At 39.8% G+C, this 21,915-nt stretch overlaps 1 protein-coding gene across 5 annotated transcripts in view; it reads left to right on the forward strand.

Moving 5' to 3' along the window:
• The first annotated feature begins 983 nt into the window (after positions 1-983).
• The window catches only part of LOC306646086 (zinc finger protein 426-like), a 32,264-nt gene continuing 11,332 nt past the window's right edge, over positions 984-21,915 (forward strand). Inside the window, exons 1-7 of one of the 5 annotated variants that reach the window (XM_079114530.1) lie at positions 986-2,510; positions 4,626-4,717; positions 5,429-5,555; positions 6,739-6,822; positions 7,317-7,399; positions 8,793-8,970; positions 11,338-11,735. In XM_079114530.1, coding sequence (XP_078970656.1) covers positions 2,150-2,510; positions 4,626-4,717; positions 5,429-5,555; positions 6,739-6,822; positions 7,317-7,399; positions 8,793-8,970; positions 11,338-11,522 — 1,110 coding nt within the window. In that variant the 5' untranslated portion in view covers positions 986-2,149 and the 3' untranslated portion in view covers positions 11,523-11,735. Of the gene's footprint in view, positions 2,511-4,625; positions 4,718-5,428; positions 5,556-6,738; positions 6,823-7,316; positions 7,400-8,792; positions 11,736-12,442; positions 13,707-21,915 lie in introns of those variants that run through there. The other 4 variants (XM_079114532.1, XM_079114528.1, XM_079114529.1 and 1 more) reach the window with 4 other exon arrangements.

Consider the following 21,915-nt stretch of genomic DNA (forward strand, 5'->3'; position numbering starts at 1 on the left):
AGCTACCTGGACCTTCCATTTCCTCTGCCTTGTGAGGACAAAACATTTGTCCTTTTCACCCCTGCCATCTCTTCTGCATTGTGAAGACAGGACATTTGTTCATTTTTGCCCATCTGCCATGTGAAGATGTGGCAATAGGCACCATCTTGGAAGCAAAGAGCAAACCCTAAATAGACACTGAATCTCTTTTTCTTTTTTTTAATTTGCAGTGCTGGGGATTGAACCCAGGGCCTTGTGCTTGACAGGCAAGCACTCTATGAACTGAGCTATATCCCCAGCCCTGGACACTGAATCTTTGGGGAATGTCATCAGGAAGATTTCTTAGACCCTTAAAATTAAAAGGAGGGGCTGGTTTGGGGATGCAGTTAAGTAGGAGAGCACTTGCCTAGCATGAGCAAGATCCTGGTTGCAAATAAAATAAAATAATTTAAAAATATAAAAGGATATGGGGGGGTCAATTATTCTGTAGTTCTGTAGACAAGGGGCCATTTCAGGATAAAGTTGTTAAGAGACACCAAATTCCTGTTCCTCTCCTCTTTTAGCAGCCAGAGAAACTAAAGAGCTAGGCTACAACAAATAAAAATAAGAGGTGGGAGGAAGACTGCCACTTTAAGTGGCCAGGAGCTCAGGGAAAACAAGAGGATCTTTAAACTTTATGTAGTGAGCTAATGCCAGATAAAGCAAATATAATGGTATGATCACTTAATGACTTAAAACCCCTAGGTATAGGGAGCAAAGATGTAAGATAATTAGATTATATATACATATGGAAAATATTTTAATATAAGAAAATATATGATAAACCATTTATATATTTTCCTCCCACTAAATTTAAACATTGTGCTCCCTATAATCCTTAAAAGGTGCCTAATAGGGGCTGGGGAGGTAGCTCAGTCGGTAGAGTGCTTGCCTCCTAAGCAAAAAGAAGGTGCTTAATATACAACAGAGGAAAGTTTCACTTTACAGGCTTGTCTAGTTTATCAGTCATGAAACCCCACTGGGCAGATGGTCAAAATTTTCTCCTGGTGTGCGGAATTTCCTTGCTACTTCTCGCCTGCCAAAGCACTACCCATATAAAGCTTGTGTACGACTGCCACCTCCTGGTCACATCTTTTTCTTTAATCAGCAAAATCAAAATCACAGAAATACCATACACGTGTGTTTTTGTTTTTTACATTTAGAGTCCAGATTCATTTGGATTTCATTGTTGTATATGGTAAAAGAGACAGATTTATTTTCATCTTTTTCCAGATGGTAAATCAGTTTTTAGCACCTTTCATTTCAAACTGCGTTTTTGTTCCATTAATCTAAAATATATTCATGAGCCAAACTTTCATGTTATTGAGTTTATTCGGATATATTCTACTAATGTTTCCTGTTCATATGTAAGTATCACACACTTAATTACAGAGGCTTTATATATATGTTTTAATATCTGTACGTTATCATCAATTTTGTTTTTCATTGTTTCCTAGGCTATCATCAGATATTTGTTCTTCCGTATTAACTTCAGTATCAATATGCTTAATTCTTTTTTAAAAATTTTGGCATTCTTGTTGTGATGACGTCCCATTTCTGAATAAACTCTTGGAGAATACTCGGTAATAACAGTGGCTATTTTGCATCATCGTCTAGGGGTTCCCAGGCCCTATGGCAAAACCCTAAAAATAACGGAAAAAAATAACAGTTTGCGGAAAATATGATTACATTGAAAAACGCAAAGAAATAAACTTAGAGTCTAGCACGGTGTTCAGATAAATTAATGAAATAAAGGACCATAAAGGTCACAAAGAGAATGAAGAACAGAGACCATGCCACGCACTGGCAGGTCCATCAGTATGAAGAATCAACTCTGCGCTCTGCGGCTGTGGGCGGAGCCAGCACCGGGCCTGGTCCCGCCTCCGGCCCCGCCCCTGGGCCTAGCTCTCACGTCGCCCTTGGCCGCTGCGCCTGCTTCTGACGCCAGCTACGAACCGACCTGTGTCTCAGCCCCATCCTCCCGGGAGGGAACACGAACGTCCGTGCCCGGCCAGGCCCGACGTGGCTCGACGTGGCTGAGGCCTGAGGAACAGTCTTGAAGGCCGAAGCCGCGAGCGGAAGTGACGTCAGCGGGGCGCCGGCGTCTTTTTCAGCGCCGGCTGCGCGGTGTATGTCAAGTTGCCCTCCTCAGGGTGCACCTCTCCCCGCCTTGGGGGACTTCTGCGTGCTGGGGGTCCCAGTGGTGGCAGCGGGCCCGGCAGAGAGACGGCCGGCGTCGCTGGCGTGCCCGGAACCGCGCATCCTTCCCTCCCCGCGGGTCCGAGAGGCGCCCGGGTGGAGCTGGGTCAGGAAGTGTCCTCGGGGCGCGCCCTCCGGGCGCTTGTCTTCCACCGCGCTCCCCTTTTCAAAAGCCTGCAAAGCAGTCTTCCCGAGCTGTTTCCCAGGAGGAAGAGCATTTCCGCGGTGTAGTAACCCCGGCTCCAGACTCGGCCCCCACCCCCCTGACGAATGGGCGAATCTGGCGAGTTCAGGTGAGACCGGGGTACACGTTGGTTCAAAAGAGCCTCTGCTTCTCTTTCTTTTTTAAAAGAATGTTTCATCTGAGAGTTTGGCATTGTCTTTGACGTTATTTAGTTTACACATGACATTCGAATAGGGGTCTAGGTGTGACTGTTTCTATGTAGAGAGAGATTCTTTTACTGGAGACGATAATGTTCAGCTTCCCTCCTGAAGTTCCAAAGCTTGTACGTCCCCTCAGAGCTTCAAAACGGGGGCCTCCAGGGCCCCCGCACTGGGTTCGAGCCTCAGCACCACATATAAATAATAAAATAAAAGTCCATTAAAAACTAAAAAAAAACTTAAGAAATAACATTTTTTAAAAACAACACCATTTCACCTAGAAAGTTAAAAATAATAATGTCATTAAAAGTTTGTTTTGTGTAATGACTGAAATTCCCCACATTATTCCAACATACACTGTTGGAAGTTTTGGAGTCTAAGGGACATTGAAAGCTTCTATGTTGCAATTATTCATGTCTTTTAGTGCCTTATCATTTAGAGTGGTTTCTATTGTTTCTTTTCTTCTTCCTGCTGAGGATCTAGAGATCAAACCAAGGGCCTCATACATGCTAAGCATGAGCTCTACCACTAGCTACCCCCAGGGCCCCTGTTATATTGACTGTTTTTAAATATATATATTTTCAGTTGGCAATAGACCTTTATTTTTATTTATTTATATACGGTGTTGAGAATGGAACCCAGTCCTCCCATCTGTTAGACAAGGGCTCTACCCCGAGGCACAACCCCAGCCCGTTATAAACTTTTGAAGAGTTGTACATTATTTGAGAAAGTCACACATTTTGATTGCATTCTCATGGAATGTTTAAATATTCCTCCACTTCCTGCTATTATCTATAAACTTGTAATTGGCTCCACAGGAGAGTTTTGCAAACTGATAAAGGTTGACAGTAATGTATGCTTTTTGGGCCTTGTGCTCTTGAATTACTCAGTTCTATTTTAATCACTTCATGTCCATATTTATTCTTCTGCATACTGACAATATGTCTCTCAAAAACAAAATAATTATCTTCAAAAAAGGCATAGGTGTGAGGGATGTAACTCTGGTAGTATGCTTGCCTAGCATTTTTTAGGCTCTGTTATGTCTTCAGCATTGAGAAAAACAAAAACAAAAACAAAAAACGAGAGTGCACATAGATTTGCTTAAAAGTACCAAAGGACTGTGCTGTGCTTCTCTTGTTGGTGCTTGCCAGAGACTTCCAATAGTACACACTGTCTATCACGGACACTTCGAGTATTATTGGGTCTGCTACATAATGTGGACCAGGTGCTTGAGAGGCTCGTACACTGCATCTTTAACGTGTTCTTGTCTCTACTTGAAACTGGAAGCCTTACAGGTGACTGTAAGTTATGTAAAAATGCATCCAAATCTTGAAATGTTGCATCGGGAATTCAAAAGGTCTGTGGAGTGTCATACCCCTTTATTTTGGCTGCTGGTTTGTATGAGGTGCAAACTCTTGGAGTGAAATCTTTGAGGGATGTGTTTACAAGATCCAGACCACAGACCTGCAAACTTTCACTTGAAATGTCAAGTCCCTCGGGGACTATGTTATTGGAAAGAATAGGGATTTGATATAGCCTGGGGGCTATCTGATTTAGGTCCCCCCTGTACAGTGTAGAGTCCATTGGTCAGTGCTGGATCAGTCACTCTACCTGGCTTAATTCACGTAGGTGGAACCTCGGTAGACAGAGAATGCAGTTGTGTAAATCAGCCCCCTGGTGTGTGTGTTTTGAAAAGAGATGCTGCATAATCTCCCTCATGACATTTATCACAATGGGGAAATAAAGTGTCATATCTTCCCTGGCCTGAAATGTCTTCCTAGTTAAATGAGACTATTATCTTTTTCTGGTGCACAGCATAGTTCATCATCCCTTTTACTGATTCTAGGTAGAAAGGACTACTCTGACATCATAGGGCATACAATGCCCTACATAGTCTGTATGTCTGTAGAGTGTGGATTATATAGGGTTTCATGCTAAAATGGACTAATTTCCCAGCATTTGACTAAGAATTACGATCAGCTCTGGGTTCTCATGCTTTCTCTTTCTCTCTTTTTTTTTTTTTAAAGGCATTTTTCTTTCTAGGGGCCCAGTCTACCTTCTTCAAGAAAAGATTAAGACAGAAAGGATGGTGGCAGACTGCCTGACAAATTGTTACCAGGTATGCAGACACCAGGTCTCACACAATGACCAGCTTGCCTCTACAGGTAGGCACATTTCCAGACAGGCATGTCTCCAGAGTTTCTTAAATCAAGTAGAGACAAACTCAAGGACTGAATCTCCAGCTGAATTTCTAAAGTGAAACCTCTGATATTGGTGAAGTGTTACCTGAAAATTATCCTATTATTTCAGTAATTATGAATTAATCTTCACACTTATGATGCTAAGTTGTTTGCTTTCTATTTTTGGAACATGGTGCTAAGTTGCTAAGGCTGGCCTTGAACTTGCAGTCCTCCTGCCTCAGCCTCCCAAGTAGCAGGGATTACAGGCTCAGGAGTGTGCTTTTTTTGGTATGGTACTGGGGATGGACACCAAGGCCTCACACATGCTAGTCGACTGCTCTACCATTGAGCTACATCTCCAGCCTCCAGGAATGTACTTTAATAGTACAAAATAAGGGCTTGTAGTCTGGTTGTGGTGAGATCAGTTCATGTGCCAGAAGGCCCATTAAAGCTACATGACTGAGGGAGATCAGCCTTACATTTAGGATCACTAAACCCTTGGTAGACAGTGGAAGCCCTCAGATCCCTGTGTAGGCATTGGTCTCACTTCCTCATTCTCTAGTGAACATTGGCAGAGAAGTTGCTCTTGTACTTGTTACTCAGGTTGGCATGTGTATAATGATTTAGACTTGGTGACTTCGCTTTTTTAGAACTTGGTGACCTTTGAGGATGTGGCTGTGGACTTCACCCAAGAGGAGTGGATTTTATTGGATCAAACACATAGAGACCTATACAGAGATGTGATGCTGGAGAACTACCAGAACCTGGCCTCATTAGGTAAGAGTGCCGTCATTCCTTGTAGCTTAGGGAAGAGATGGATGTTCCGTACTTGCTGTGCTGCAGCATCAGTGATGTCAACTCTGAGTATGCTGGGAAATACAGGGGTATTGTTTAGGGTATCTGCCCTAAACAATTTCAATCATGTTTTGAGTGCAACAACAAAAGTAACATGAATTTCTTTTTTCTTCTTTGTAGTTTCACAGATTGAAGATTTCTTTTTTCTTACTATAGATATTAGCAGCCTGAGCATATATATTCTTTTCCTTTTTAAGTCAAGAACTTTCAACTTTCACTTAAATATAGCAGTTTATGTCTTCTCTGGCATTTTTGAATTGGAAGCATCAGTATTGTTCTTTTGGGGTGCTTATTATTCTTACTGTTAAGTAAGGATTACTTAAACACAAGCAATGTTATATTGTGATAGTCCACCATAAGTGAGACAGCTACTAAATGACTTAATGGGCAAGTAGCATACAGAGTGTGGATATGATGAATAAACAGATGATTCATATCCCATGCAGGACCAAGTAGGATCACATGAGATTTCACAATCATGGTGTGCAATTTAAAACTAGTGAATTTTTTTCTGGAAATTTTTATATTTAGTATCTTTAGATAGGGTGGATTGTAAGAAACCATGAAAGTAAAACTGTGGATAAGAGGGGACTACTGTACATTTTAATACACTTTGGTGGTTATCAAAATGTGGGTCCAAGAAGAATATTGTTGCCATCAACCCCTGGAAAATAAAAATTATTGGGATGGGAACAGCTCAGCGGTAGACTATTTGCCTAGCATGCACAAGGTACTGAGATTCAATCCCTGGCACTAATCCCACAAAAGTGAAATGTAAATTATCAGTTTCTTCCTTTGACCTGTTGGATCAGAAACTCCAGGTAGAAACCTGTCATGTGAGTTTTAACAAGCTACCTACATGAATCTGATGCAGTGTCATATGTGAGAATCACTGGTGTAATTTTTGTTTCACCATATTTTCTATTTCAATCAAGGTGTTAGTGTTTGGGTTTCAGGATTCAGAGATCACTTGGGGGCACAGAAAGAGATAATATTTGCATGCTTAGGCCTTTTATGATTCCATGCATCTGTTAGAAATATAGTGCCTGAATTGTGTTATGATATTTTGTATGAAACTCATGAACGTATCTTTCCCTATATACAGGATGTGAGCCCATCAAACCCAATCTCATCTACTGGTTGGAACAAGAAGAGGATTTGTGGACAGTGCAGAGTGGAAATCTACAAGGTGAGTGTGAAGAATAGTCCTGGTTAAGGACACATCATGTGTTTAGGAGTGTTATGAGGTACCTTTTAATATGCACTTGATATGAGAAAGTTCAGGTTATTTCTCTGAGAAGGTAAGAAAGTAAAGAATTTCTCATATGCTTACTTTCTGTCTATTCAGACTTTCCTGTAATCTCACAAAATGACATGGTTTCTTTTTATTGTTTGTTACATGTTCTGTGTCCAGGTTGTTGCTCCTTTTTGTGCCTGATAAAATATTTTTTTGTTAACCATCAGTTTTAATTTTCAAAGAATTTATTTGTTAATAAACTGCCTAAAACTATGATTCTTTAGCCATTGCCAAAGTTTTGAATAACTTAAAAATGGTCAGACTTTTCTTTCTCTTTAATCAGTTTTAATTTGAAAACAAATACAAATGAATCCTATTATTTTTAACTCCTACAATCTAGTGTTTCTTTCTTCAAACCTTAATTTCGTTTTTCTTTTTATCTTTAGAATGGAAAATGCTACTTAACACCAAAGAGGCAACACTTCAGCGGGATTTTTTGAGAGAACAAACTTCCACTGGGATAAAAACAGTAAGATTAACATGGGATATTTGTTCCACTCAGAGAACATTGCCATATAGAAAATAAGTAGCATTCACCCAGGGGTAACATTCTGAAGGTGATGAATTTTAATTTTGAACATATACCAAACAGCTTGTTCTTTCAGAGGTCTCATAAGTACATAGTCCCACATGTATAACTAGACATTGACTTTTTTTTTTTTTAACTTGATGTTGGGAGTTAATCCCAGGGTGCTTAACCACTAAGCTACATACCCAGCCCTTTTTTTTTTTTTTTTTTTTTTTTTTAAATTAGAGACAGAGTCTTCCTGAGTTCCTAAGCGCCTACTTAAGTTGCTGGGATTGGCTTTGAACTTGTGATCCTCTTATCTCAGCTTCCCGAACCACTGGGATTACAGTGTGCGCCACTATGCCCAACCTAGCCATTGACTTTTTTTTTTTTTTTTTTTTTTTTGGTGCTGGGGATTGAACCCAGGGCATTGTGCAAGCACTCTACCAACTGAGCTATAACCCCAACCCTAGACATTGACACATTGACTTTTTAAGGCAGTATAGTGATTATTTTTTTGGGAGTGGGGTATGGTGCCGAAGAGTGAATCCTGGCCCCATGCATGCTAGGCTAACACTCTATCCTGAGCTACATTCCCAGCCTTTTTTTAAAGTGGTAAGACAGGGTCTTGCTAAATTGTCCAGGCTGCCCTTGAACTTATAATTCTCCTGAGTATCTATGATTCCAGGTGTATGCCACTGTGCTGGCTCAATTTTGTAAATATTTCAATAGTTGTTTTATGATTAGAGCAGATGGCTGAGGGTTCTGGCACTATTGTTCCATAATTCAACTTAAAAGAAACCATGCCAGGATCTATAACGTCATGAAGATATTAAAAATCATAAGTATCCTCTAACTAAATACACTTTATCATCATTCATTCTTTTATAGGGAGTAGGCAACAGTATTGGTGAATTCTGATATTAATGAAAGAGATTAATATCAAAAGATTGAGAATTTCTTTATAGAAAGCATAAATGAGAGATTTTTGAGAGCAGTAGCATTCACCCACTGGGGGATACTCTGAATATGATGAATTTGGGATTTTATCCTAATTTTAGCTCAAAACATGAAGCTTCAGAGTTCCACTAATACACATTCCCATGCACTGAGGTTTTTAAAGGAATTTCATAAAAACATAGAGTAGTCATTCTAAGACTAGACTGGATATCACAGGATCCTTGCAGTTAGGTTCCTTCATTCAATTTGAAATTCACAGAATATGGAATCTTTGCATGTAATCAAAGTGGCAAGAATCATAATCATCATCATAATGTTTCTGTCTTCAGATAGGTAAGAATTCATTAAGAAGACTGAAAAATCTTTTAACTACCCTTCATCCCTTCATCAACAGGCAGGACACCACAGTTCAGGGGAACTCTGTGACTATATGCAGTGTGGAGAAATCTTCAGTGAACACTCGTATTTCAAGACTCATATGAAAACTCAAAATACGAGGAACACAGGGCATTTTACTCACTCTACAAGTCCTTCTGTGCCTGTTCAAATGCCCACAGTGAAAAACAATGCATGTAAGGTTTGTGGAAAAGTCTTCAGACGTTCTTCAAACCTCAATAGGCACATGCGAACCCATACTGGGGAGAAACCCTTTGAATGTAAGGAATGTAGGAAGCCCTTCACTACTTACTCAAGGCTAATGGAACATTTCAGAATTCATACTGGAGAGAAACCCTATAAATGTAAGGATTGTGGAAAAGCCTTCACTAAGCGCTCAGGCCTTACCACACATGAACCAACACATGCTTCAGAGAAACCCTATGAATGTAACGAGTGTGGGAAAGCCTTTGCTTCATCCTCACGCCTTACACAACATGTAAGAACTCACAGTGGTGAGAGACCCTACATATGTAAGGAATGTGGAAGAGCCTTCCTCACTTCCTCGTATCTACGTAACCATATAAGAAGAACTCATAGTGGAGAGAAACCCTATATATGTAGGGAATGTGGAAAAGCCTTCCATTCATCCTCATACCTACGTAGACATGTAAGAACTCACAGTGGAGAGAGACCTTATATTTGTAAGGAGTGTGGAAAAGCCTTCCTTAATTCCTCATACCTACATAATCATGTAAGAAAAACTCACAGTGGAGAGATACCCTTTATATGTGGTGAATGTGGTAAAGTCTTTCATGCTTCCTCATACCTACGTAGACATGTAAGAACTCACAGTGGAGAGAGACCCTATATATGTAAGGAATGTGGGAAAGCCTTCCTCAATTCCTCATACCTACGTAAACATTTAATCATCCACACTGGAAAGAAACCCTATGAATGTAAGGAATGTGGGAAAGCCTATAATAGATGCAATCTGTTACTTGACCATTTAAAAACTCACATGGTGGAAAAGCCATTTGAATGTAATGTGTGTGGAAAATCCTTTCAGTATTTCTCTTATCTTACTAAGCACATTCGTATTCACACCGGAGTAAAACCCTATAAGTGTAAGTACTGTGGGAAAGCCTTCACCACTTCCTCAAGCCGAACTGAGCATGTAAGAACTCACACTGGGGAAAGGCCTTATGAATGTAAGGAATGTGGGAAATCCTTCAGTTCATCCTCAAACCTAATTCATCATGTGAAAATTCACACAACAGAGAAACCCTTTAAGTGTCAGGAATGTGGGAAAGCCTACAGTAAGTTCTACCTACTAACTGAACATTTAATAACTCATACTGAACAGAAACCCTTTCAGCGGGAGAAATGCAAAGAAATCCCTTAAGAATTCTTCACATCTTAAGGAGGAAGTATAAAATCCTTCACTAATTCCCAGAAAGTTACTAAATGTGAGACTTTGCCACAGAAGGAAGAACTCCTGACGTAAAATACCTGGGAAGGTTGTAGTTCTACAAATACATTGGTCTTCACTTGTGTTGTCACAGTGGGGAGAACTTATGAAGGAAAGGACCATGGGAAAGTCATTTTTTATTTGACATCAACCTTTAGCAAACATGCCGATTCAGATCCAAGATAAATTGAATATAGGGGTTTGGGAATTGTGTCCCCTTGTCTTGAAATCTAGTGTCCCAACAGATACCACTCTCTGAATGGTTCTGGTTTATTTTGAACATTTGTGATTCTACCTGATCATTCTGGAGTGATATGTCTTTCCTTCCCTCCATAGCAACACTATTTCATTTCAATTGCTACAACTTCTGGATAACCACCAGATGAAAAGTGGGCCTTTGGAATACAAACTTAATACTATTTTAGTGTGTAGAATCTCCTTGGTTTGTCATGCTCTTTTTTTTTTTTTTTTTTTTTTTTTTTTTTTTTTTTGGTACTGGGGATTGAACTCAGGGGCACTTCACCACTGAGCCACATCCTCATCCCTATTTTTGAGTCTTTTTATTTAGAGACAGGGTCTCACTGAGTTGCTTAGGTCCTTGCTAAGTTGCTGAGGCTGACTTTGAACTTGTCATCCTCCTGCCCCAGCTTCCCAAGCTGCTGGGATTACAGGCATGCACCATGTGCCCAGCTTGTCATGCTCTTAAACATGCTAACCCTACAGTGATTCACAAGAGCTTGGGGTGTAATGCAGTGTATACCTTACCAAGCACATTTGTTTTCACACCAGGATAAAATCCTGAAAGTACAAATACTGTGGGAAAGCCTTCATCACTTTAACACATTTAATGTTGTTAAAATGCCCTTGTTCTCTCACACCTGATCCTTTCAGATAAAAGGTGAGAGTGCAAGAAGAGGTGAGTGGAGAAAGGATGAGTGGTGAGTAGTTACTAGGTGTACTAGGTGTAGAAACTTCAGTTTAATGACTATGGAGAGAGAGCCAGACCCCTTGCACCTGAGAATGGAAATTCTTGTAACATTGGGCAGTGCAGGGAGTCAGGGAGAGACTTGAGTGTCATCTTTGACCTCTGCAGCCATTACACAGCTTGCAAAGCACTCATGTATGCCTGAGTCAAGCAACAGCTTGGACTCGCAATACGAACTGCTTCTGGATTTGTCCTTCGATGCACTATGGAAACAGAAAAACTCTGAACATGACTGGTATCATGTTCTACTGTGCTGGAAACCATCACTGGCTCTGAATGTGGCCCTTGGCTAGACTCACAGACCAGCACAATGAGGTTTCAGCCTGAGTGATCCAAATTTTAAATGCGTGTGCAACTTTGGGTTCTGTCACGTGGAGCCATCAGAGCTCAGCCCCTTGATGGCTACCATCAGGGCTGCAGCCCTTTCTGTGGCTCTTAATCCAGCCAGTGTATCGGTAATCAAAATCATAATGAAATAAAGCCTGATGGAAGAGACTTGTGCACTTTTGTGTTCCATGTGTTTCCTGCGAGAAGTGGGTTATAGAATGGTTCTCTTGTGGTATGAATTAACTATTAGGCCTGACTGTTATTGCCATTTCCTGTGGGCAGTGACACTAAAGGTGATCACATCAGTCTTGGCTGCCTTGTGTGAGTTGTTATGGCCCATGGATTGGCCATCCTAACTGTCTGAAATAAGACCTGTAGGTCCCCCTGGATCTCACTGACATTTGCACATGTGGGTATGGGTGAAGCCACTCCTGCAGGTTGACCTCATCCTTGGGTCTGGACTCCTAGTGACAGTATCATTAACAAATAACCATAGAGCATTCACAGCCCAGACATCACCCTGCCTGGGAAGCTGCTGGTGAAGACATCACTCCACTGAAGACCTCGCCACTGAAGAGGACTTCTCCCTGTGCACTAGAGATGAGTTCAGGTTCACCAGGGCATTCTTTGTAGCAATGTCTGTGCACTGGTACTCCTCAGGCACAAATTGCACACAAAACATTTGCTTTTCTTACTTTGATATTTGGGGTTTGGTTGTATGCCCAAACTTGCCATCAGTTTAGCCTGTGACCCTGGTATAAAGTCCGTCAAAACATACAGGTCTATTCCCCATGCCTATAGAAAAATCTAATAGAGGTTGCTCCTACCTGAGAGAAGTTACTACCTGCACTTCTGAAAGTTGACAGAATTTTTTTGGTTTCCCCAGGAGGCACCTGCTGCATGTCAGATAATGCAGTGACACCAAAGGGGAAGACCACTATCTTCCCAGTGCCTTCTGGTGAGCCCTGCAGCTTTCTACATTATCCTGAATCTTTTTCCCTTGGTTTCAAAACTGTTTATCTCTACTTATGATTTGCTAATGTTTGAATTCATACCCTCACAACAATATAATCCAGACCTAGCATCTTGATCACTGTCAAATTCATACTGTTAGCACACTTTTTACAATCTGCAGAATTATTATTGACCTCTCAACATTTCAGGTCTATTTTCTTGATCAATCCCATATTTCTGAGAACTTTGTTGTGTCCAAGCCCACAAGTACTGTACTTACTTCTAGCAATATTTCCCCTTCCTTTTCTTTCCTTGTCTTTTTTCCCTCTTCCCTTCCTTTCTGATTGAACTCAGGGGTGATCTCACTAAGCTACATCACCCATCCCCACCCCACCCCCTTTTTTTTGAGACAGCCTTGCTAAATTGCTGAGGCTGGCCTCAAACTTGCAAATCCTGTCTCAGCCTCCTGAATTGCTGGGATTACTATCATGTTTGGTATATTTCTGAGGGCCAATAGCATTACTCATATATTTTTATTTCCTGTACATTGGGATGTGCTGAAAACCTGGGGGTCTGGGAAGAGGCTGCTCCTCCTAGTGCTGTTGTTCCTCAAGATAGTAAACAACATATGTGGAGACATGAATTTCATATTCAAGCGCACCAATCAAAAGGCCAGTGAGAATCTGGCCTTTTGATTGTCTAACTAACATACCAAGTCAGTATTTCCCCTGCCCAAAATCAACACAGGGAAAGGCTGAAGACAGATACATTTCCTATGCCCTTACCCATGAGAATTATTCAAACTTGATCCTAAACTTTTTTGTGCCCTGCTTTGCCTTTGCGATGGAAACTCAAATAAATGCTGTGGCTGATGCTCTCTTCTTGCTCATGCATCTGTCTCCTGACCAACTCTGTCTCACCACCTTGTAGTCCTGTGTGGCCTTTGCTGTGCCCTTTCTATTAGTACTACAAGGAAAAAACTTAGTCACTGGAGCCTCTTTGTTTACTCAGTCATCTTTATGAATCCACATACTTGGATTCCATTTCTTGGCTTTTCTTCATAGATGTTATTACCTCCCACAGATGTTATGTACACATCCCACAACAAGATGTTAGCTTTCTTAGGTTATTTTTGTACTACACGAGAGCTATATATACTGGGCCAATGCTGTCTATGTCATTGAGCTATATCCCCAACCTTTGTAATTTTTGAGGGGGAACTGGGGATTGAACCCAGGGGCATTCAACCACTGAGCCACATCCCCAGCCCTATTTTGTATTTTATTTAAAGACAGGGTCTCGCTGAATTGCTTAGGGCCTTGCTAAATTGCTGAGGCTGGCTTTCAACTTGAATTCTCTTGCCTCAGCCTCCTGAGCTGCTGGGAATACAGGCATGCACCACCATGCCTGACTTGTAATTTTTTTATTACCACATGCAGGAGGGATAAAAGAAGATTGTAGGTGTTTACATGTTCGTGTTTTTCCTTTCGTTGATGGTGTCTTATCAATATCTTCATTTTGGCCTGCCCAAATTTCCCCAACCATGCCTTTATGTTTCAGAAATTTGAGACCTTAAATACATTCCATTACCTTGTCTTCCACATTTTATAATTCTAGTTAAAAATTTATATACCAAATCTATACCATTGGTCATTTTTCTCCCTATGGACAAGAGATTACCACAGGTCCTCTATTTCTGTCAAGAGCAGTGGAAGAGATGGATTCACGGTGACAGAAAAGAGAGAAATTAATGCCATTTTACCCCCTCCATTTACATGTCTCCAACATCTGGGCAATCCTGTGGTGGATATGAGACATAGCATAGACCTTTACAAACAAGACTATGAGATAGATCACCTCCACCCTCAGTGTAGGCCAGTTTGTGCATGGAAAGGGCTTTAGAAATGAAATTCACATTGAAACCAGAACCACAAAATGCTTATTGAAACTTGCAGTTTTCTTTTTTGGTAGTGCTGAGAATTCAACCAAGGGCCTTACACGTTCTAAGCAAGTAGTCTACCACTAAGCTGCACTCCCTACCCTGAAATTTGCACACTGAACCCAAATACAAATATCTACATTCTCCATATGATTTAAAGACCCAGAGTGTCATAATATTAAAAATGTCAGAACATAATTCAAAATTCTCCATGATCAACAATGTCTCAAGGGACTGTGAAAATACCAAAAAGCTTTCAACATCATAGTCCATCAACTGGGGCTGTAGCTCAGTGGTAGAGCACTTGCCTTGAACATGTAACGCACTGGGTTCAATCCTCAGCACCACGTAAAAAAATAAAGGTATCATGTCCATCTACACCTAAAATATATTTTTAAAACAACCATCAGAGTCGTATAGGAAGAGGAGTGATTCAGTAAAAATATTTGAAAGATAATGAAAAATTTCTCGATTTGGTGTAAGATATAAACTTATAGATTCAAGAAATTCAGTGAAACTAAAACTTGGTTAATCTATATATAGTCAAAACTAAGCATATAGGGCTGGGGAGATAGCTCAGCTGGTAGAGTGCTTGCCTTGCAAGCACAAGGCCCTGAGTTCAATCCCCAGTACCGCCAAAAAAAAAACAAAAAAACAAAAACCAAACTAAGCATATCATTGAGACTGGTGAAAGGTAGAGTGATTCCTTCATAATATATATTGTTGAAAACAAACATGGGGATTTCGAATTATGTAGGTATAATCCATAGGACATTTACAACAAAGATATAAGGCTGATGTGACTTCTATGGTCTTGGATTCTATCTTCTACTTCAATGGTAAAATATTCCATGTAGACTGGAGAAGAGAAACCATGTATATATATATATATATATTTTTTTTTTTAACCATGTATGTCTTAATCACTAAGAAGGATACAATGAGATTGTTTTTTTAAAAAAGGTAAATGAAAACAGTCCTTAAGAAATAGTTAACCTGCAGCTGTGGTTGTTGCTCTGGGGTAGAACACTTGCCTAGCATGCATGAGGCACTGGGTTCGATCCTTAGCACCACATAAAAATAAACAAATGTAAAAAAAAAATTCAAAACCTCATGAAAAAAAAAGTAGTTCACCCAAAAGAATAGTAATAAAGAGGAAACTGGATAATGAGAAAGGAGACCATGGAGATAATAATACAGAATTGAATCTCAGCATACTCAGACACATTAAATGTAATTAAAAGGATGGACCCCATTTTGCCTGTGCCAGCCCAGACCCAGCAGATTTCCACACACCTGGTGTCCAGGGAGGTGCGCTGAGCACGGAAGGAGCAGAGCAACAGTGGCCATACTAGGCTGAGGCTGCTGCTTCTGGCACTGCTCCTACCCATTGCAGGTTTATTCAAATTAAACAGCTGTTGTGACAATTTCAAGTAACTCCTCTCAGTATATCTCTGCTGTCCCAAATGCTACCAATTCCACCACCAAGACAGGTGGCAGGACCCTGCAGTCAACAGTCAGTCTCTTCACAGTCTTGCTCTGTTGTCTCTACTGTTAAAGAGACTCAGGCCAAGAACCATCTCTGCTTCCCCATCTTCTAAACCCAATCCAAATGGCAACTAGAAGTCCAGTCTGACAAGGAAGAAACAGGTCTCCATCAAATATACTACTCCAAACCTTATTTACTGATATAGGAAAATGTTGAGAATTATGAAATTTGGTTTGAAGAATATAAATAATTTGACAGATGATGAATGACAATATTAAATCTGTTGAAGTTTTATGTACAAGATGAGGAGAGACATCTAAACCAAAGACATGACTTCCTCAAATGTGGCTTAAGAAATATGGACACTTAAAATTCTACCTTGAAAATAAGAACAGATTTTTATGTTTAGAGATAAAGAATGCGGGGTGTGGAATGGAGATTCAGTTTTCATTCAGTTCATTAAGTCTGTAAGGTCATAAACCAGGTAATACAAAGATCTTTCATGATTCCATTCATATGTACATTAGAAGGAATTTTCAGATTTTACTGTAAATCCTCAATGTAGTTTCAGCAGTACTAATTTAATGCCAATATATTCCAAGGTTTCACATAGTTATGCTTTCACTGTTCTCTTGGGAAGTGAACTCATTTTCCTTTGTGGGTTTGGATTTGACATTACATTTGGGCCTTTCATTTTTATCCTGGGATTGAAGCCAAGTGATCTGTCACCAAGCTACATCCCTAAACCTTTTTTTTTTTTTTTTTTTGCAGTGCTGGGGAGTAAACCCAGGGGTGTGTGTTTACAAGGCAAGTACTCTACCAACTGAGTTACATCCCCAGCCCAGCCCTTTTAAAAATTTTGAGACAACATCTCACTAAGTTGCTGAGGTTGGCCTCGAATTTGTAATTCTACTGCCTTAGCCTCTCAAGTAGGTAGGATTACAGGCATACATTACCATGTCTGGCTAGAGAGTCTACATTTAACATTACACAAAATATACTTCAGAGCAAAGAAAATTATCAGAAGAACATAACAGAATGCTGGTAATATAATAAAATATCAATTCACTGAAAAGTATCTTAAATGTACAGACACCTAACAATAGAACTTCATAATACATGAAGCTAAAAGAGACACTGGGGAAAAAAGTAGACAAATCCATATACATTAAAATCTTTTTCATCAGTAATAAATAGAACTAGTAAACAGAATGAGCAGGGTTTTAAGAAAAGTGAATAAATATTATTTACCAAAAGGATCACACTGACATTTATAAAATGTGATCTTGCAAAAGTTAAATGTAATTATTTTCACATGTACATGGAATATTCTCCAATACCATACATATCCTGGGACATTAAAGGAACTGTAAAACAAAGTATATTATTTGACTATGATAAAATTAGACTAGAAATTAAGAACAAAACAGAAAAGGGTTGGACGGAGCTCAGTGGTAGAGCACTTTCCTGGCACATGCAAGGCCCTGGATTCAATCCCCAGTACTGAAAAGAAATTAAAAAATTTGCAGGGCACAGTGTTGCACGCCCATAAACCCAGCTGCTTAGGAGGCTGAGGCAGAAGGATTGCAAGTTCAAAGCCAGTCTCAGCAATTTAGTGAGGCCCTAAGCAACTCTCTGAGACCCTGTTTCTAAAATACAAAAAAAGGACTGGGGATGTGGCTCAGTGGGTAAGCGCCCTGGGTTCAATCCCCAGTAAACAAACAAACAAACAAAAAACCCAGAGAACATTGATGTTTAGAATACCTAATGATTATTTAAAATACCTAAAACATGATTGTTTAGAATACCTAAACAATTAGGTGGGTGTGTTATTTTTAGGTTTGGAAGATTTACCCTAGTAAATATATTAATTCTGTCCAATTTGATCTACAAGTTAAATCATTTCAGTGAAAACTCAGCAGGAATTTGGTAGGTAGAGATGAGCTGATTCTAAAACTTTGAATGGTGAAGGATGTGTACACAAAGTCATTTTTAAAAATAATTAAATCAGAGGAGTTAGCTATCCTGATTCAAGATTTACCATGTGGGGCTGGGGTTGTGGCTCAATGGTAGAGCACTGCCTAGGCATTGGGTTCCATCCTCAGCACCACATAAGAAATAAATAAAGTTATTATGTCCACCTACAACTAAATTTTTTTTTTAAAATAGATTTACCATGGGACAGAACAGAAAGTTCAGATATATATAGAGTTTACACTGTATATACAGTAAATGGTAAAATGAAAAACTAGACCCAAACTTCAAACTTCATACAAAAATTTACTTAAGGGATTATAAATCTATGTTAGTAACACTATCTCCTATGGAGAAAATCCTAATAAATGCACTAAAAAAAACTATTATAAGTAAAAGGAATTCTGCAAGGTTACATGTTTTAGGGCGGTTCAGGGTGACTGAATGGGGGCAGGACATGAAGCAGCCTGGCATGCACAGAGAAACAATGTAGCCTGTGCATGTCCAAAGGAACAACCAATCAGGCGCTGACAAAGGACCCCAGCCAATCCCAGGAGGACACAGAGTCCTCAAGCTTCCCCTCCCCCATCCCAGGATTAGAAACACTCAACCTCCTAGGGGCCATGTGTGACTTCCCTGGCCCAGCACCGTGGTGGACCAGTGAATCTCTCCCCAGAGCTGACCTGCAATAAAGTTGCCTTTTGATTCACATCTGGGCTGTCTGTTCTCTGGTTTCCATCCTCTGATCAGGTTTCCCAAGTCTGACAAGATGTATATAAAAATTAATTCTGGGGATGGAGATATAGCTCAGTGGCAGAATGCTTGCCAAGCATGCATGAAGCCCTGGGTTCAATCCCCAACATCACAAAAAAAACAAAGAAAAAATAAGATCAATTATATTTCTATTTACTAGCATTATGCAATCAAAAAAAGTAATTAAGAACAAATTCCAGGGCTGGGGATATATCTCCGTTGGTAGAGTGCTTGCCTCTACCTCTACAAGGCCCTGGGTTCTAATCCCCAGCACCATGCATGCATACACAAAGAACAAATTCCGGGTTTTTTTGTAGTTGTGTACGGACAGCATGCCTTTATTTTTTTTATACAGTGCTAAGGATCAAACCCAGTGCCTCACACATGCTAGGCAAGTGCTTGCCACTGAGCTTCCCCCCCCCCCCCAGTCCTAAATTCCATTTTCAATGGCACTAAACAATAAAATATTTAGGAATAAATTTAACAAAAGATGTGCAACATATATTGAAAACTATAAAACTTTGTGTAGGGGAAAAAATGCAGCTCAGGATAGGATCCACAGCAGCGGCTAGCGCTCCCAAGATGTAAGGCAGCCGCCCCTGCGCAATCCCGCTGAACTGCCGCTCGCTTGCTTGGCTCAGTTGTGGCTCGTCAATAGCTCCCAGAAAAAAATGCTCCGCAGACATGAGGTCTCACGCAAGAGACTTTATGTGGACGTGTTAATTATCTGCTCGGGGCGAAAAGAAGGGGCAAAAGAGAAAGATGGCGCGTGGCTTCTCCCAGATATTGGAATCTAGCGGGCTGGAAGGAACCAATAGCGGAGGAGAATTCTTGCAAGCTGACTGATGAACAAATAGCATGTTAGGACATAACGTGGGAAGCAGGAAAATGGCGACAGCATAAGCCGGAAATTCCTGTAACGGGAGAGGCAGGCCGCTTTATACATTACACTTTGCACAAAATTAATGAAGACCTAAATAAATGGAAAGACATATCATGATTATTAGTTGGAACACTTAACATTGTTAAGATGGCAATACTTCCCTAAATTGGTCTACAGATTAAACATAATCACTTTGATACTCCCAGCTGACTTCGGCAGAGTCAAACTAATCCTAAACATCACACAGAAATAGAAGGAAGAACAAAAATAAATTTAAAAGTGGGGAGGGGACTATGGATGTAGCTCAGTGGTAAAGCACCCCTGGGTTCAACCACCAGTACCACACAAAAAAATTGAACTTTTGTATTTAAAGAACATTCAAGAATGGCAAATCCTTTTGTATTCCAAAGGATACTATTAAGAGTTGAAACCAGGTATGGTGACACATGCCTATAATCCCAGTGACTCAGAAGGCTAAGGCAGGAGGATTGCAAGTTCCAGGCCAGCCTCAGCAACATAGTGAGGCCCTAAGCAATTTAGTGAGACCCTCTCTTAAAATGGAAAATAAAAGGGCTGAGGATGTGACTCAGTGGTAAAGTGCCTCTAGGTTCAACCCCAGCACCACACCCTGCAGAAGAGTTAAAAATAATCCATGGAACAAAGAAATTCTTTTCAAATCATAATTGTGATAGGGACTTCCATAGAGAATATATGATGATCACTTAGAATTTAAGAATGAAACAATCTTGGGCTGGGGCTGTAGCTTAGTGGCACAGTGCTTGCCTTGGCACATGTGAGACACTGGGTTTGATCCTTAGCACCACATAAAAATAAATAAAGGCATTCTGTCCATCTACAACTACAAAAAGAAGAATTTTTAAAAAGAGAATTAACCAATCTCATTTTCAAAGTGACAAAGGATTTGAAAGGACATTTTTCCAAGGAATGCCTACAGATGGCCATGACATGAAAAGATGCTCAATCTCAGAAATCATGAGGGAAATGTAAGTTAAAATTACATCACTTCACTAGGATGACCAAAATGAAAACCTACGTGTTAGAAAGGATGTGGAGACACTGGAGCCTTCGTACACTTCCTGCAGGGATGGAAATGCTTCAGCCCTTTTGGAAAATGGCCTGGTACTTCTGCAAATTTTTAAAACATACAGTTCCCAATTGAGACAGCAATTCCACTCCTTGGGATATCCCTAAAAGCTCTGTATATACAAGAAGATGTTGGTAAATTTTTAAAGCAGCATTACTCATGAGGTTCCAAAAGTACAAATAAATGTCCATGGGGGCTGGGGAGATAGCTCAGTTGGTAGAGTGCTTACCTCCTAAGCACAACGCCCTGGGTTCAATCCCCAGCACCGCAAAAAAAAAAAAAAAAAAAAAAAAAAAAAAAACAACAATAAATGTCCATGAACTGATGAACAGATAAATAAATGTATATCCACACAACAGACTATCATTCAGCAAAAAAATGGAATGAGATATGCTATATCCCAGATGAACCCTGAAAGAAATGCTGAGTGAAAGAAACTACTGGCAAATTTCACTACATGAAATTTCTACAAAAGTGATAATTAGTGTGTAGTTCTGTGGTTGTTCAGGGAATAAGAAAATGGCTATAAGAGAAAGAGTTCATGTGGGGTGATGAAAAGGTTCTAAAATTGGGATGGCTACAAATTTCTGCAAATATACTAAAAAATAAATTATATAGTTTTCAAGTACATTGTTTACAGTATGCAAATTATAACTTATGATATTCTATAAATTGAATAAAAGGGAAAATCACAACCTAATTGTGACCATAAAGAATTTAACATCTATGAAGCATGTATAGTAGTAGTAGGCAACAAACATAAACTACCATTATATTTTTAGCACTGTGTACTAGAACTTGATACAAAACTTTTGAGGCCAGTGGTAAAGTACATGCTTAGCATTCAGGAGGTCATGTATCCAGCACCAAAAAAAAAAAAAAAAAAAAGGAATAGGGCTCAGTGGTAAAGGAATTGTGTCCACCTACAACTAAAACAAAATATTTTTTAAAAAAAGGAATAAAAAGAATATGATATTGATATTGACATGAGTAAATAAATACATTACTAACATAGGTCTAGAAACTGACACAAGTAGGACAGGAATTATTGTTCATTCAAGGTGGAATTTCAAATCAGTAGGTCAGGGACTGTTTCTTAATAAGCAGTACTCCAATAACTGGCCATCCTTCCAGAGGAAGAAATATTGGACCCACTATCCCAAGATACATGCCAAAATATATTAATTTTTTTTTTTTTTTGGCAGTGCTGGAGATCAAACCCACGGCCTCTTGTATGCCAGACAAACACTATCACTGAGCTA

The sequence above is a fragment of the Sciurus vulgaris genome, assembly GCF_902686455.1.
Source record: "Sciurus vulgaris genome assembly, chromosome: 16".
NCBI classification, from domain to species: domain Eukaryota; kingdom Metazoa; phylum Chordata; class Mammalia; order Rodentia; family Sciuridae; genus Sciurus; species Sciurus vulgaris.